The sequence below is a fragment of the Vanellus vanellus genome (assembly GCF_965231255.1).
Source record: "Vanellus vanellus genome assembly, chromosome: 11".
Taxonomy (NCBI): Eukaryota; Metazoa; Chordata; class Aves; order Charadriiformes; family Charadriidae; genus Vanellus; species Vanellus vanellus.
The window spans coordinates 14,148,118-14,160,569 of NC_138916.1; the positions used below are offsets into that span (position 1 = coordinate 14,148,118).

A 12,452-nucleotide genomic window follows, 5' to 3' on the forward strand; every position below is an offset into this window, starting at 1 on the left:
ACTGATTTTTGGAAAGATCAAGATGAATTTTCCAAGAAGCCATCACGGGTAATCAGAGACTTCTGGCATGTTAAAAAAAAAAAAAAAAACAAAAACAAAAAACCAAAAACAAACAAAAAAAAAAACACCCAACCAAACAAAACAAAAAAAGCCATAAGGATCGGGGGATAATATTTACACAAATCAACGAACAACTGGCACAGTTCAGGCAAGTTTTTTGTGTGCCTCCAGCAGCCGAGAGCTCTCGCTGAAGCAGAGCATGAAACATCTGACAATGCACTCGCTGCTCAGCGCGGAGCACAGCCCGCAGCTCCCCGCCGAGGGACCGGACCCCCCGGCCCCGCACCAGCCTCCCCTGGGCCACGACACCCCCAGCTCCTCCCCGCTTATTCCACCGGGGGTTTTGCCGCCGGTAACGTGCCGGGGGTGCTTTTCTGCCGCTGCCTCGGGCGGGAGCCTCCCCGCCGTTGCTCCGAGCGGGCGGTAAATGATTAATTACGGTATAAACCACCGGTTTGGGGGAGCGTTCACAGGGCAGCCGGGCTCTGCCAAGCGCTTCCCGGCGGCCGGGCGCACCTGCGGCGGGTCCGGGGCGGCGGGAGGCGGCGCCCACGCGTGGGTCGAGGCGCGGGGCCGGGGCAGCGGAGGCGGCGCCCACGCGGGGCCAGGGCGGGACGTGGCGCTCAGGCTGGGGTCGGCGCCCACGCGTGGCCAGGGCTCGGCGGACTCACCCCATGTCTCGGCACCTTTCGGCGGCGGCACCCCCGGGCGGCTCCCCGCGCTCGGCGGCCAGCGGCGGCCGCGTCCCCACTTCGCACATGCGGCCGCCCCGGTACCAGCCCCGGCTGGCTGCGGCTGCACCACCACCACGACGACGACGGCGGCGGCGGCGAAGCGTCCTGCTCCTCCTCCCGCTGCCTCCCTCCCCCCTTACATAACCTCCCTCCCGGGCGGCGGCGGCACCGAGCAGCTCCCGCCGCACCCGCCGCCCTGCCAGGCGGCAGCGCGGGGGCGGCGGGGCGGGGCGCGCCCCCGGGGCCCCTCCGCTCCCCGCCCCGGGCCCGGCAGGCGGCGCGGCGGCGGCGATGATGATGAGAGTCGTACTTGCGGGGGTTTGTGTCCCGGGTGGGGAACGAGGAGCCCCGGGAGGAGGCTCCAGCATCTCGTGTACCCCCCGCGGTACCCGAGCCGGGGGTGGATGTGCGACCTGCCTGGGGGGGGACGGGACGGCGAGAAAACTTGGGGTGAAGTTGGGGGGGGGTGTCCCTCGAGCGGCCGCGCCCGCTGTCGCAACAGTGGGGTCAGCCCAGACCGGCGGTCCCGGACATGCTCTTCCCGGGATCGGCTATCCCGGAGACCGGTCGTCCCCGGACCAGCTGTCCTGGGACCGGCTGTTCCCGGACCGGCTGTTCCCAGGCCGGCTGTCCCGGGACCGGCTGTTCCCGGACCGGCTGTCCCGGGACCGGCTTGTCCCGCAGCGGGAGCGCGCCCCGCCGACAGCCCCGGCTCTGCGGCGCGGGCACGGCTGCAGCCCGGGAGCGGAGCCCGGGGGTGCCCTTCAGACCCCTCGGCGATGTCACCGCCGAGGGATGTCTTGTGAAACGCAAGTAGGCGGTTCTCTGCCGCCATCGAGCCCTCCCCACGGCTTCTCACGGTTCGAATCCGTTTTCCCGGGGAAACGAAGGGAGCGCAGACCATGTGTGTGTGCCTGCCCGGCCGTCCCAAGGAGCTTTCGAGCCACCGGGCAATTTCAGCCACGTTTGGGCAATGGGCCAGTCCTGATCTGGCCACCACCCTGCTGCTCAACCCAGAAGCGCACATTGCACCAGGAGGACTGACTCTTTTGGCCCTCTTTGGCCCTCCCCCACAAATCTGTGCCAGGCACGGTCCCAAAGCTGTCATTTCTCTCTCTGTTTCATGAAAATAAAGAGAGGGACAATTCCTTTCTGTGGAAGAAAAAATGGCACTAGAGTGGAAGAGCTGTGTTACAGCTGCCCAACCACGGGGGTGACACTGACATCTGATAAGCAAGCACAGGGCACAAATCCATAGGAAAGCCACCGACCTGCCCATTCGGGTATTCGTAGGACACAGACACAGTTATTCTTTTGTGAGGAAAAAACGCCCAGTTCACACATAAGAGAGGATTTTAACTTCTCCCACACAAAGTTATAATTAATACCCTACCATCAAGAGTGATTATTTTCATCTTTTTTTTTAATCTCGTGTTGATTTATCCTTTCTTTCAAAGAAAGTTTGGAAGTTGTGGGAAAGACTTAATGTTCGCTTGCTTTAACTTTGTGTGTAACAACTGGGGTTGTTCCCAGTATTACCTGGGGACCTCATGGGAACCCTTACAGGAAACCTTAACCAGCAACCAAACACCCTCCAGCTTTGGACAATGAAACCATCTCCCACTCTGACAGACAGCTATTTCTTGATATCTGGAACACTGAAATGGAATTTCAATCCCATACACTCAAATAAAGTCTATGCCATAGGAGGGGAAAGAAAAAGCGGGGTGAATTACATAGACATTTTCAAAAGGCTGTGGGATAACACCACTCCAACATATCTGCTCTCTTTACTGTGGTCAGATGGTTACTGTGGATGTTGAAGGAGAGAGACTTAACTCCTTACCTAATCAGTGATGTCTAAAGACTTCCCATGTTCCATTCTATCAGCTGAAGGTGAGGTTCCCGGGACAGTCATGGCAAAAGTGACAATCCTTTCGTGTTCACGATGGGCTGCAGCCTTGAATAGTGCTTTGGTATGACCGTTTCTCTCTTTTTGGGCAAGCAGCGATGAGTAGTGTTCTCCGAGGGGAAAAAATGGCAGTCTGGCAATCCTGTGGAAAAAACTCCCATCAGAAATCAGATGATTTTATATCACTGTTTTACACAATTTACTTCATTTTATTAATTTACATACTCCATTCATCAGAGAGGAGTTGACTTAGTCCTCTCTGAGAAATTAGCTCATTTTGGTGAGTATCCGAAAGCTGTATTTTACGGACCAGTCTGTATGTGGCTTACAAATACCTAACAGAATTGAATGAAAATGGGGTAATGCACTTACTACATGTGTCATGATAAGATTAAAATTGGAAATTGGAACTGCAGTTGCTTTAGCATTTTATAATGTTTTAATCTTTTCCAATCACAAATTAAAGAGTGTATTTTCATCTCCAATTATATAAAAAAGCTTAAGCTTATGGAAGTATATTTGGCTGTGAAATTTGCATGATACAAAATTTTGTATATTGCTTTTGTTCATAAGGTATTCCCATTTGATTTATGCTCTTTTCAGAACTGTCTTCTAGAAAAGACAGAGTTGTGGTCCTGTTTCTCGAGGACCCTGAGACATTTAGTCCAGCAGACAGCTAGTTAACCCAGTTTTCTGCTCATATTTGGGTTTCTGTAAGTGCACTCCCTTCATCTGAAATTCCCTCTGTTCTTCCAAATGGATGAGATATTCCTGTTTCTGAAGAGTGGCGCACTCTTGTTGTCCTCTTGTCTCTGCCAAACACAGGATGAAGTCCTGTCCTCAATTTAAGTCAACGTTAAATGTCTCATGGATATGAATGAGGCCCAGATCGCATGCAAACTGTTTAACATTATCAATATTAAATGAAGTGATCGCTCTACAGACGATTCCATCTTGAACTCCTCCACCATCACAAAGTCCTAATTCATGTATAGTTCCCATTGATTTACATTATTCTAGCATAATTTTTTCTTGAAGTATTTTGAGTTCTCTGTAAATGAGAACTATAAATATGCTATCAAAATTAATCAGTTCTTAAGCTTTCATATGTGACATGATATTTCACTTCCGATTTGGCTCCAATGCAGGATGTGTACATGATGGTAATTCAGTCCTTGTTTAGTATTCACAAGGGTGCTCTTATTACTGTGGCATGGTTCAGGAAGACTCAAAATACTGAAGGCACAGGATCCCTCAGTATGATTCAAGCTGAGCAATAAAAATATTCACATGCTTTAAATGGATGTAACTTCTTTAGATGAGAAATTTCTCCTATTCTCATGGCCCTCCTAAAGATATTTTTTTTTTTTTTTGATTCCTAGATACAGGGTGAATATCCTTTTTAGAAAACTGATCTAGTAATCAGGCATATGTGCCCAGTCTGCATTCTGAAAAGCAAAGAGCTCACCGGTCTCTTCCTCTCTCTCAGTTTCTCTGTTCTCTCCTTTTGTTTGACTTTCACTATTGTTATCTTTTGCCACTCTATTTTACTTTAGTTGTAATTTTATTTCAGAAAACCTGCTGTTTAGTCTTTTTCAACTGTTATACTCCTAGACAGTCTTCTCCATATTTCCCATGGCAGATAGTATTAAATAAAATATTCAATACTGTGATTTTCTTTTTTCCAGCTAGACTGATGAAATTTGCATTTTTTTACTCCAACAGAACTGTGCCATTCCCCCCCCCCCCCTTTTTTTTTTTACAAATAACTAACCATTTTCAAGCTTTAAATGTTATCCAGAAGTTTAAGTGTAAAAGCTTTGGGGAATTCTTGATTTTTACATTTGAAACAGAGAATTAGTTTTCAAAATCCCCTGACAAATGGAGAATTAATGTGATTATAATATCACTGGATATAAAATTTTAAAAATGAGCAACTGAGAAAAGAAAGGATTTTAAGACAGACTGTTGAAACACTCTGATTTAAGATTTTTGTTGTTAAAACCTACTTAATCCAATATCTAATAAACAATTTGGACAAAGGATCTATTTGTTTAAAAAGATCAACACTCCTGTCCTTTCAATTAAAATGTCAGAGCTCACAATAAACATCTGAGACCTTCAACAAGTCCTCCAGCAAGACAGAAAAACCTCCAAAGCTGACATTCATGTGATTTCTAAGGTAAAAGCAGTTTTCCTCTCCAATCTCCTCCAGAAATAATCCAAGAACAATCATTTAGGATTACTTTCTGTGTTTTTAAAAGTAAAAAAGGAGAAGCCCATTTTTAAAAGCGTTTTGTCAATCATCTTTAAAAGAGTAGGTTGAACATTCTCTTATTATTCTTTGCAGTTTATTCTTATATGGATAATTACTTTGTGCTAGGAAGCTCCTGTCTGAGTGGAGTAATAGAAGGTACGCAAGCATTCTACCTCACTTTCAAAAAGTTGTCCTGTAAAATATGCAAATATCAGTTCAACGCAGATTTTTATGTAAATGCAAAGACCTGTCATTGTCACACTGTGGTATATGCTGCCTTCTCAATGAAGACAAATACACAGCTAACAAAAAATAATATTAAATAAGATTTTAGAGAGAAAAAACATAGACACATAAAGAAAGCCAGCAAAACCAGAATAACGCCCTACCAGCCACCACAGGTCTCCAAGCCCTGAATGTAAGTACCCAGCTCAGTGCTGAAGGCTCCGAAATTGTAAGAGGTTGATGGATTTCTAATAATACTGGCATCGTCAGAGAGCATCTGTCAGCATTAATAAACAATTTGGGACAGATCCTCTAGGCATCCTCTGTACTTTGGTCTACTAGAAATCCAGCCTGGGACACATCCAGGAGCGCATACTGAACCTGAACACTTGTAAAGGTGATTCCATACTTGGAGCAAACCTTGTTCCCTTTAACAGACCTATTTCTCTGTACTTACAAGGTAAGACAGAGAAAACAGATACTCCCCATTCTCCTTCTTAATTTTTTCATTGACGTAGACACTTTGATTATGTCTGCTCCACTGTAAAGTAAATAAGGTTGATCACTCTTCACATAACAGCTTTTTTCTGCACTTAGTGGGTCTTCCTGCTTTTCTCTGAAATCATGTGAATTTGAACTGGTTTTGCACTGGACAGACAGGGACCCTGCAGAGTAGGTGAGGAGTATGTATGCATGTATGTATGTACGTATGTAAGGAGCATTTAAAAGTCTCCTTACAGCTTGTATTTGAGTCTATGTACTTGTTTCATATACATTCTAATACTGCTTTTTCTTTGAATGCAAATGCATGAGTGTAGATCTTCCTAAACCTGCTCACAGCAATGCACAGGTCTCCCAGCTGATGAGCTGGATCCTGAATTGCTCCTCAAAACTGTATCAAATGTGTTCAGTTTTCCCCTTCCAATATGCAGTGCTTTGCATTTCATATGTCATTTTAGAAGTTATCAGCTTTCTCACTCAAAGTTTATTTTGGTCAGTTTCTTTTTAAATCCCCCAAAGAAGAAAAAAATACATTCCATTTCATCTGCGAGTACAGATGATGACTCTGGTTTCCTTCCAGGCTTACATCACAAAAATCCATTTATTTGTGATTTATAAAATGGAAGTTAGAGCAATCAGGCACTGGTTATGCAGATGGGGTAGATTAATTTTCTTTTTAAGCTAATTCTTATCAAAATTTTTGGTCCTGGCAGGCCAAATTGTACAAGAGCTAGAAGAAGGAAAGAACTGTATGCCTTGTCTGTTAGAAACAGGACCCTCATATTGCAACTTGGCTGTGACAATGATGGTGACAGCCAAGGCTACTAGTAGAGAAGCAGATAATATGGAAGGGAAAAGATATTCACATTTTTGGTGAAAGAAACTTAATTTTCAAACATGCAGAATTGCACGACCATTCATTTCAGTAAACCATTTTGCTCACATGTAGATTTCCTTGTAGCTCAGGAGTTTTTAATTCTCAGGCCCTTTCTACCATCTGTAACTCAATCTCTATTTTTTAAAGAAATTGCAGACATCTGTTTAAATACCCATCTCTTCCGTCACATGGAATTTTGGATTCAAAAATCTAAGCTCGAAAATAATACCAAAGTTGGATTACATTTCCAAGCAACCACGGTCTGGCATTTTAAAAGCTGCCTTTTTAATTAGCCCATTCCGCTGTACTGGCTGTGTTGGGCTCTACGGTGCACGAACAATGTCTGGTGTGGGTGCAGGTTGGTGAGCCAGGCGAGGGGGTCGTGCTGCCAAGGGAGCTGGGGGGATAGGGAAGAGGGGAGGCAGAGAAGACCCCCCAGGCTCATTGCAGCCAGCTCTCATGCAGCAGGAAGGGGGTCTGGCCTCCAAAGGGGCTGCGGGGCCAACGGCTTATGGCCGAGCCTGGGATTCTGCTGTGGTCCTGTGTTAAGTGTAGAATTAATTCTGCCTGTGAGACCAGAGCCAGCTCAAGCAGCGTAAGCAAACCTGAATTTTGCTGCCCCACACCTGACTTTTCACAGCAGTGGGTACAATTTCAGGGTGTAATCAGGGACATGTGGGGATGCAGGACGGGTACGGCAGAAAGAAAAGAAGTGCAGAGCAGTGGGACCCAAGGGACAGGATGAGAGGGCAATATGGGATGTTCCTAGGGGCTGTAATGAGAAAGTGTTTTTTTTCTTTTTGCAGCCTATCGTCCTCCAAGACACTCTGCCTCCCCCTCGCCCTTCCCCCAAGGTCTCCATCCTCCAGCTCCCTCCCCAAAGGATAACTCCCCACTGCATCTGCACCCTCACTCCCCCAAAAATACACTATTCCCATATAAAATAGGACAGAGGAAGAGAGGCTGGTTCCAGACCTTTCAGAGCATTTTAGTTCTCCAGAAATGCTTGCCTTAGCTGCTTGTAGGAACGCATACTTCAGACTGGTGCAAAATACCTCATTCTTTGTGTTTCTTTAGAACTTATTCATCAGTGGACTTTTCCCCTTAATCAACTCCTTGCTTGCCTTACTGGAAAAGGAAGATATTTCCACGGGTACAGCGGAGGTCTGATTAATTTACACAAATGCTCGATGGCTTGATAAAGGCTTACGTGTTTCCCTGTGGGCAGAGGTATCTGGATCTCTCCCCTGGGTAAGTTTCTCAAAGGACTGAGCGGTAAAGACAGAGTGCCAGGTGGGAAAGAAGCCACATGGAATTTCAAGCCTAATTACAATAACTGATGGTTGAGGTATAGTGGTGAGCACCCCAACATCCTCACTAAAGGTCATAAGGACATGAGTGGTACCACAGCACAAATTTCCTCCTCCAGTTGAGGAAAATATCTTGAGTTCAGGGAAGCCAGACCTGGCTCAGAGATATGAAGTTGGAAGTGCCCAACTGTGGGTGTCTTTCACAGACAGGGATAACTTTCATTTGTGAAGGAAACAATTTGTCACCACAAAAGCTATATTTTGCACCATTCCTATGAAAAAAAGTGTTGAGTTTTTCATCCTGCAGACTCTCCTATGGAAAGCAAATAAGATTCGTTTAAGAAGTAGGCTAATATTTTTATGCTTCCAAAATGTATTCGAAAAAAGCAAGACCGAAAAACCCTACTGGACTTAATTTACACCACTTCCAAATAAAGTTGAAGACCTTGACTTATACCAGTCCTTATGTCTAAGTCATGCAATAATTAATCAATAAAAAAGTGAAGCCAGAAGGCCACAAAGAGAATTTGTTCTTTTTCCTACACTAGTAATTAAAATCTGGAAAAGTAAAAAATTATTTGACAAAAGAATGACGAGAATACAGCTCCCACAAACAAAGATGCCAGAAATACTTTGATGAGGAAATGCATTTTAAATGAATCTATTAGATGGCAAGTTGGGCTGCGTGTCTTCCCTGGATAAAACTAGCTCCCCTGGAGCTTCTGCATTCTGAATTCTACATTATATAACTTTGTTCTGCAACAATAGCTGGATGACAAAATACATAAACACTACTAAACAGTTAAACAAACACAACTGGATTTTTTCAGCTCCATATTTTGCTTCTCAGAAAGTATTTACTGTCAACACTCTTAAATCCAATGTTGTGTAATTATAGTTAACAGAAATTATAAAAGTGCTCATATCTAATGGTAAACACGGATTCCCCTTTTCTGGGGAAATTTCATAGTCCTGGGGGAGTGTATAAAATCCATATTTTTTGAAAAATCAGAGCAAAATTTTTAGTCACTTGCAAATATTAAAAAAAAACATTTTAGGGACGTGGTTGCAGCTCAGGCACCCGAAGGAGCACTCTCTAGATCCAGAGTGCTTACCTGGGTTTTGACAAAGTACTGAAAAGATGGCAGGCAGCAGTAGCCATGCATTAATATCATATTAAGTTTTTCAGCCATTGTTCAGTTAGGGCTTCAGAGCCAGGGAAGGGATCACAGTGCACTACCATGGGAGATGACACCAAGCACACTGTTACAGAATTCAGTTTAACTCCATAGGACTTGGTGAAAGGTGGAGCAGAACACTTACAACTTTCAGAAAAGCTTTGAGCTATGTTTTGTTTTAAATTAATCTTTAGCCAATAGAGAAATATTAATATACACACATCAAAACCTTTTCTACGTACTTGAGAAAATGAAGTCAACACTATAAAGTATGGACGACACATATCCTCTATTTTTCATTTACTGTTCATTTGCAGAAGAGCACATGATTTATGTTGTGAATGTACCAACGTTTTTCTAAGTTTAGTTTGATAGTTTTCCTGCAGGAATAGGCTAATCTTCATCCATAACCACCTTTAATAATATTTATTACTGTTCTTCAGCTCCTCAGTGGCTGCCTGAATATTCTCTCTACGTCCACCTGGTGAGTACGCTTTTCCCAAAATAGTCCATGACCACTCTTTCCTATATTTGCATGAGAGATGTACTATTATTATATTTGCATGGAAGAAGTTAGGTGATCCTGCAAAAATGTTTTTCAGTGATATCACTTGTCCAACTTGTAAATTGATTTACAATTTGAGATGCAACATGGTAAGTGGTATGTTACAGAAGATCTAAGCAGGAAATATTTTGCAGTCTCTCAGAAATCTAGCCAGAGTTGCTCTTTTTATATCCTCTGTTTGCCCAGAAGATTTAACATTTGGTCAAAGAGAATAACCTGCATCTATTGTTACTCAGTATTCAACTATCTTCCAATATTTAAAGCTGAATTATTGATGCTTTTAGGAACATGGCTTCTGAGATACAATTCCATGCCATTAGCTGCATTGGGAAAAGAGCAGAAGCCAGCCCTGAAAGCGGAACAAAGCATGTTTTGAATGCATAGGACATGCAAAGCCACAAATGCCAGCCAACCAACACCACATGCTTAAAGCCACATTCAACGAACTGGAATTTCCTCCTCATGCAGAATAATTCCTGTTGTGACAAGTAACTAGACTCTTGAGGAAACAGCCTTTAAAATGCATGTTCCTAAAGGAATTCTCAGTACACAGACACCTTCAACAAGGTAATGCTTTGCATTTTCATTTGTGCGTGTCTTTCAAAACAATAATATCCACACAGACGTCAACCATGTCCCACATGATGCAAATGGAAAAAACCCTTCTTTTGACTTCACTGGGATCATGATTCGGTCATAATTGATTAATCCTCATTCCATTCCTGTGAGACAAGTGAAGGATATATAGAGATCACTTCACACACCCCTGCAGCATGGTTGTTTCTGGAAAATGCCAGCTGTTCCAAAACAGAGAGGAGCCCAGCACACAGTTTGGAGCACAATGCAATAGCCAACACTATCTCCATCTGGAACAATACAGGAAATGCTGATAGCCAGAGTGGCATCACTGAAAATAGATTTTGGCCAGCACACAGGAATTAAGAGCCTCAATTTTCAAAAGGTGTGCTGGGACCTTTAATAGCCATAAATAGTCAGGACTTTGTATTTGTGCCTCACTGGAAAGATGGCAGCACTTGAAGTATGGTGTTTCCTCATAGCTTGCTGACACATTGCTTCATTACCGGATCATCTGCAGTTTTCAACACGACCAACGTGACTTCCGAGTCAAACGGAGAGCCACTGCAAAGTCCTGACCCTGCTGAAGGCAGTATCACAATAGTACTTGGAACCAGTGGAACAAGGATTTCTCTCCCTGGAAATAGTCTGTGAGATCTGGCAGCACTTTTCCCATCAGATAGCAACTGTGAGATCTTTGGTATCTTATGTAACTGCCATCCTTAAATAAAACGTATATCTAGTTCATCATTTTTTCCCCTGATTTAATTAGAATCTTGCTTAGTTTTTCAGGTTGGCAAAGTCTTATCTTGCAATATGCTGCAGATGCTATGGCTTGGAGATTAACGTTTGCTTTTTAATTAAAGTTTTTACTTGGGAAGTTTGTGATACCCCCACAGCAGCATTTAAGACCAAGAAAATAACTGTGTATTATTCTTAAAATGAGCAGCCATAGCATAATATGAAACAAACACATTCAACATATCACCAAAAATTACTGTGTGGTTTTCATTTACATGTGAAATTTTCTGAGCTTGTTTTCAATAAGCCTCCATCGGAGCCTCCATCAGAACTTTGCATTTTCCAAGATAACATCTCTATATTTTTTTAAGTTTAGATTGTTGAGTAGTCAGCATGTTCTTCTCCACTGCTTCCCAGCCAACATTAGAAAGCAGTGTTCAGCTGAGCACTAGCACGCTAAGCAGCCAGTTGCCACCATAGCACAGCTTCTGCAGGCGGTGCATGGGTGGGGAAGAAACAGCCACAACTCAAGAAAGCAGTGAAGAGAGAGACCTGAGATTGGGAGCGTGAGCAGGGCCAAGGGAACAGCGGCACTGTGGAAAGGTTCCAGGAAAGGAAACTGCCGCAGGAGTCCTGGCAAAGATGGAGAGGGAATTACAGCAGCGCTGGGGCAGGCAAGGACGCAGTGCCTCGACATCTGAAGCAGAGGTGTCGGGGAGGGCAGGAGGGGACGCAGAGGGGTGGCAGCCACAGCATAATCTCCTGAAAGATTATAAACCCTTGTCTGCTGGAAAGAATGATTTCCAGTCCTAATTTAGCAACAGAGGGAGAGTTATTACTGCTAGGAGTAGTGCTGACCTAGACCCCCAGACAAGGACCAGACCCAGCATAGCACAAACATAAAATTAAAAGACATTCTCTGCCCAAAGAGTTTCCAGATTTTCTGTAGGGCAAGGGACAACGCAGGGATGCACAGGGGAGTGCACGGCAGTAGCAAGGCATTGTCAGAATAAGGATCAGACTGCTCAGTCCAGCTTTGCAAAATCCTGCAGGCTTCTCTGCAGCTCAGCTAATTCACTTATACCTTATTTCACTTTAGCACAGTGTGGTCTCAATACAGATTGGTATCTCTGGAAAATTTGGGCTTACAATTAAAAAAAAAAAAAAAGCTTCAGATTAAGAAGACACTCCAAAGTTGAAGTAGTACAAAGTTAGCCTAGTTCAATCCTTGCTTTCTCTAATGGCTCTTAAACTTAAGAGAAACTGCACAGAACATTCAAGAACTCTCCTTACATGCAGAGAAGAGAAAGAAGGCAGACAAATTCCTGTGCTAACTAACAGCTTCTTGGTAAAGCCATCTGGGGAGAGCCACGTTTAGTGTCTAATGGAGGGACCATTACTTAGACCGGTTTCACTGACCTGAGCCTTGAGAGGGAACAAAACACTGAAATACTGTTTTATTTCATTGCCTTTAGCAGTACCTGAACACGTGCTTACACATCTGCATTGGCTTTAG

General features: G+C 44.2%; 1 protein-coding gene across 1 annotated transcript in view; it reads right to left on the reverse strand.

Annotated features, from left to right (window-relative positions):
- The window catches only part of HOMER2 (homer scaffold protein 2), a 58,493-nt gene extending 57,570 nt beyond the window's left edge, over positions 1–923 (reverse strand). The window contains exon 1 of the mRNA XM_082489035.1: positions 732–923. Coding sequence (XP_082345161.1) covers positions 732–820 — 89 coding nt within the window. The 5' untranslated portion in view covers positions 821–923. The remainder of the gene's footprint in view (positions 1–731) is intronic.
- Positions 924–12,452: the final 11,529 nt, after the last annotated feature.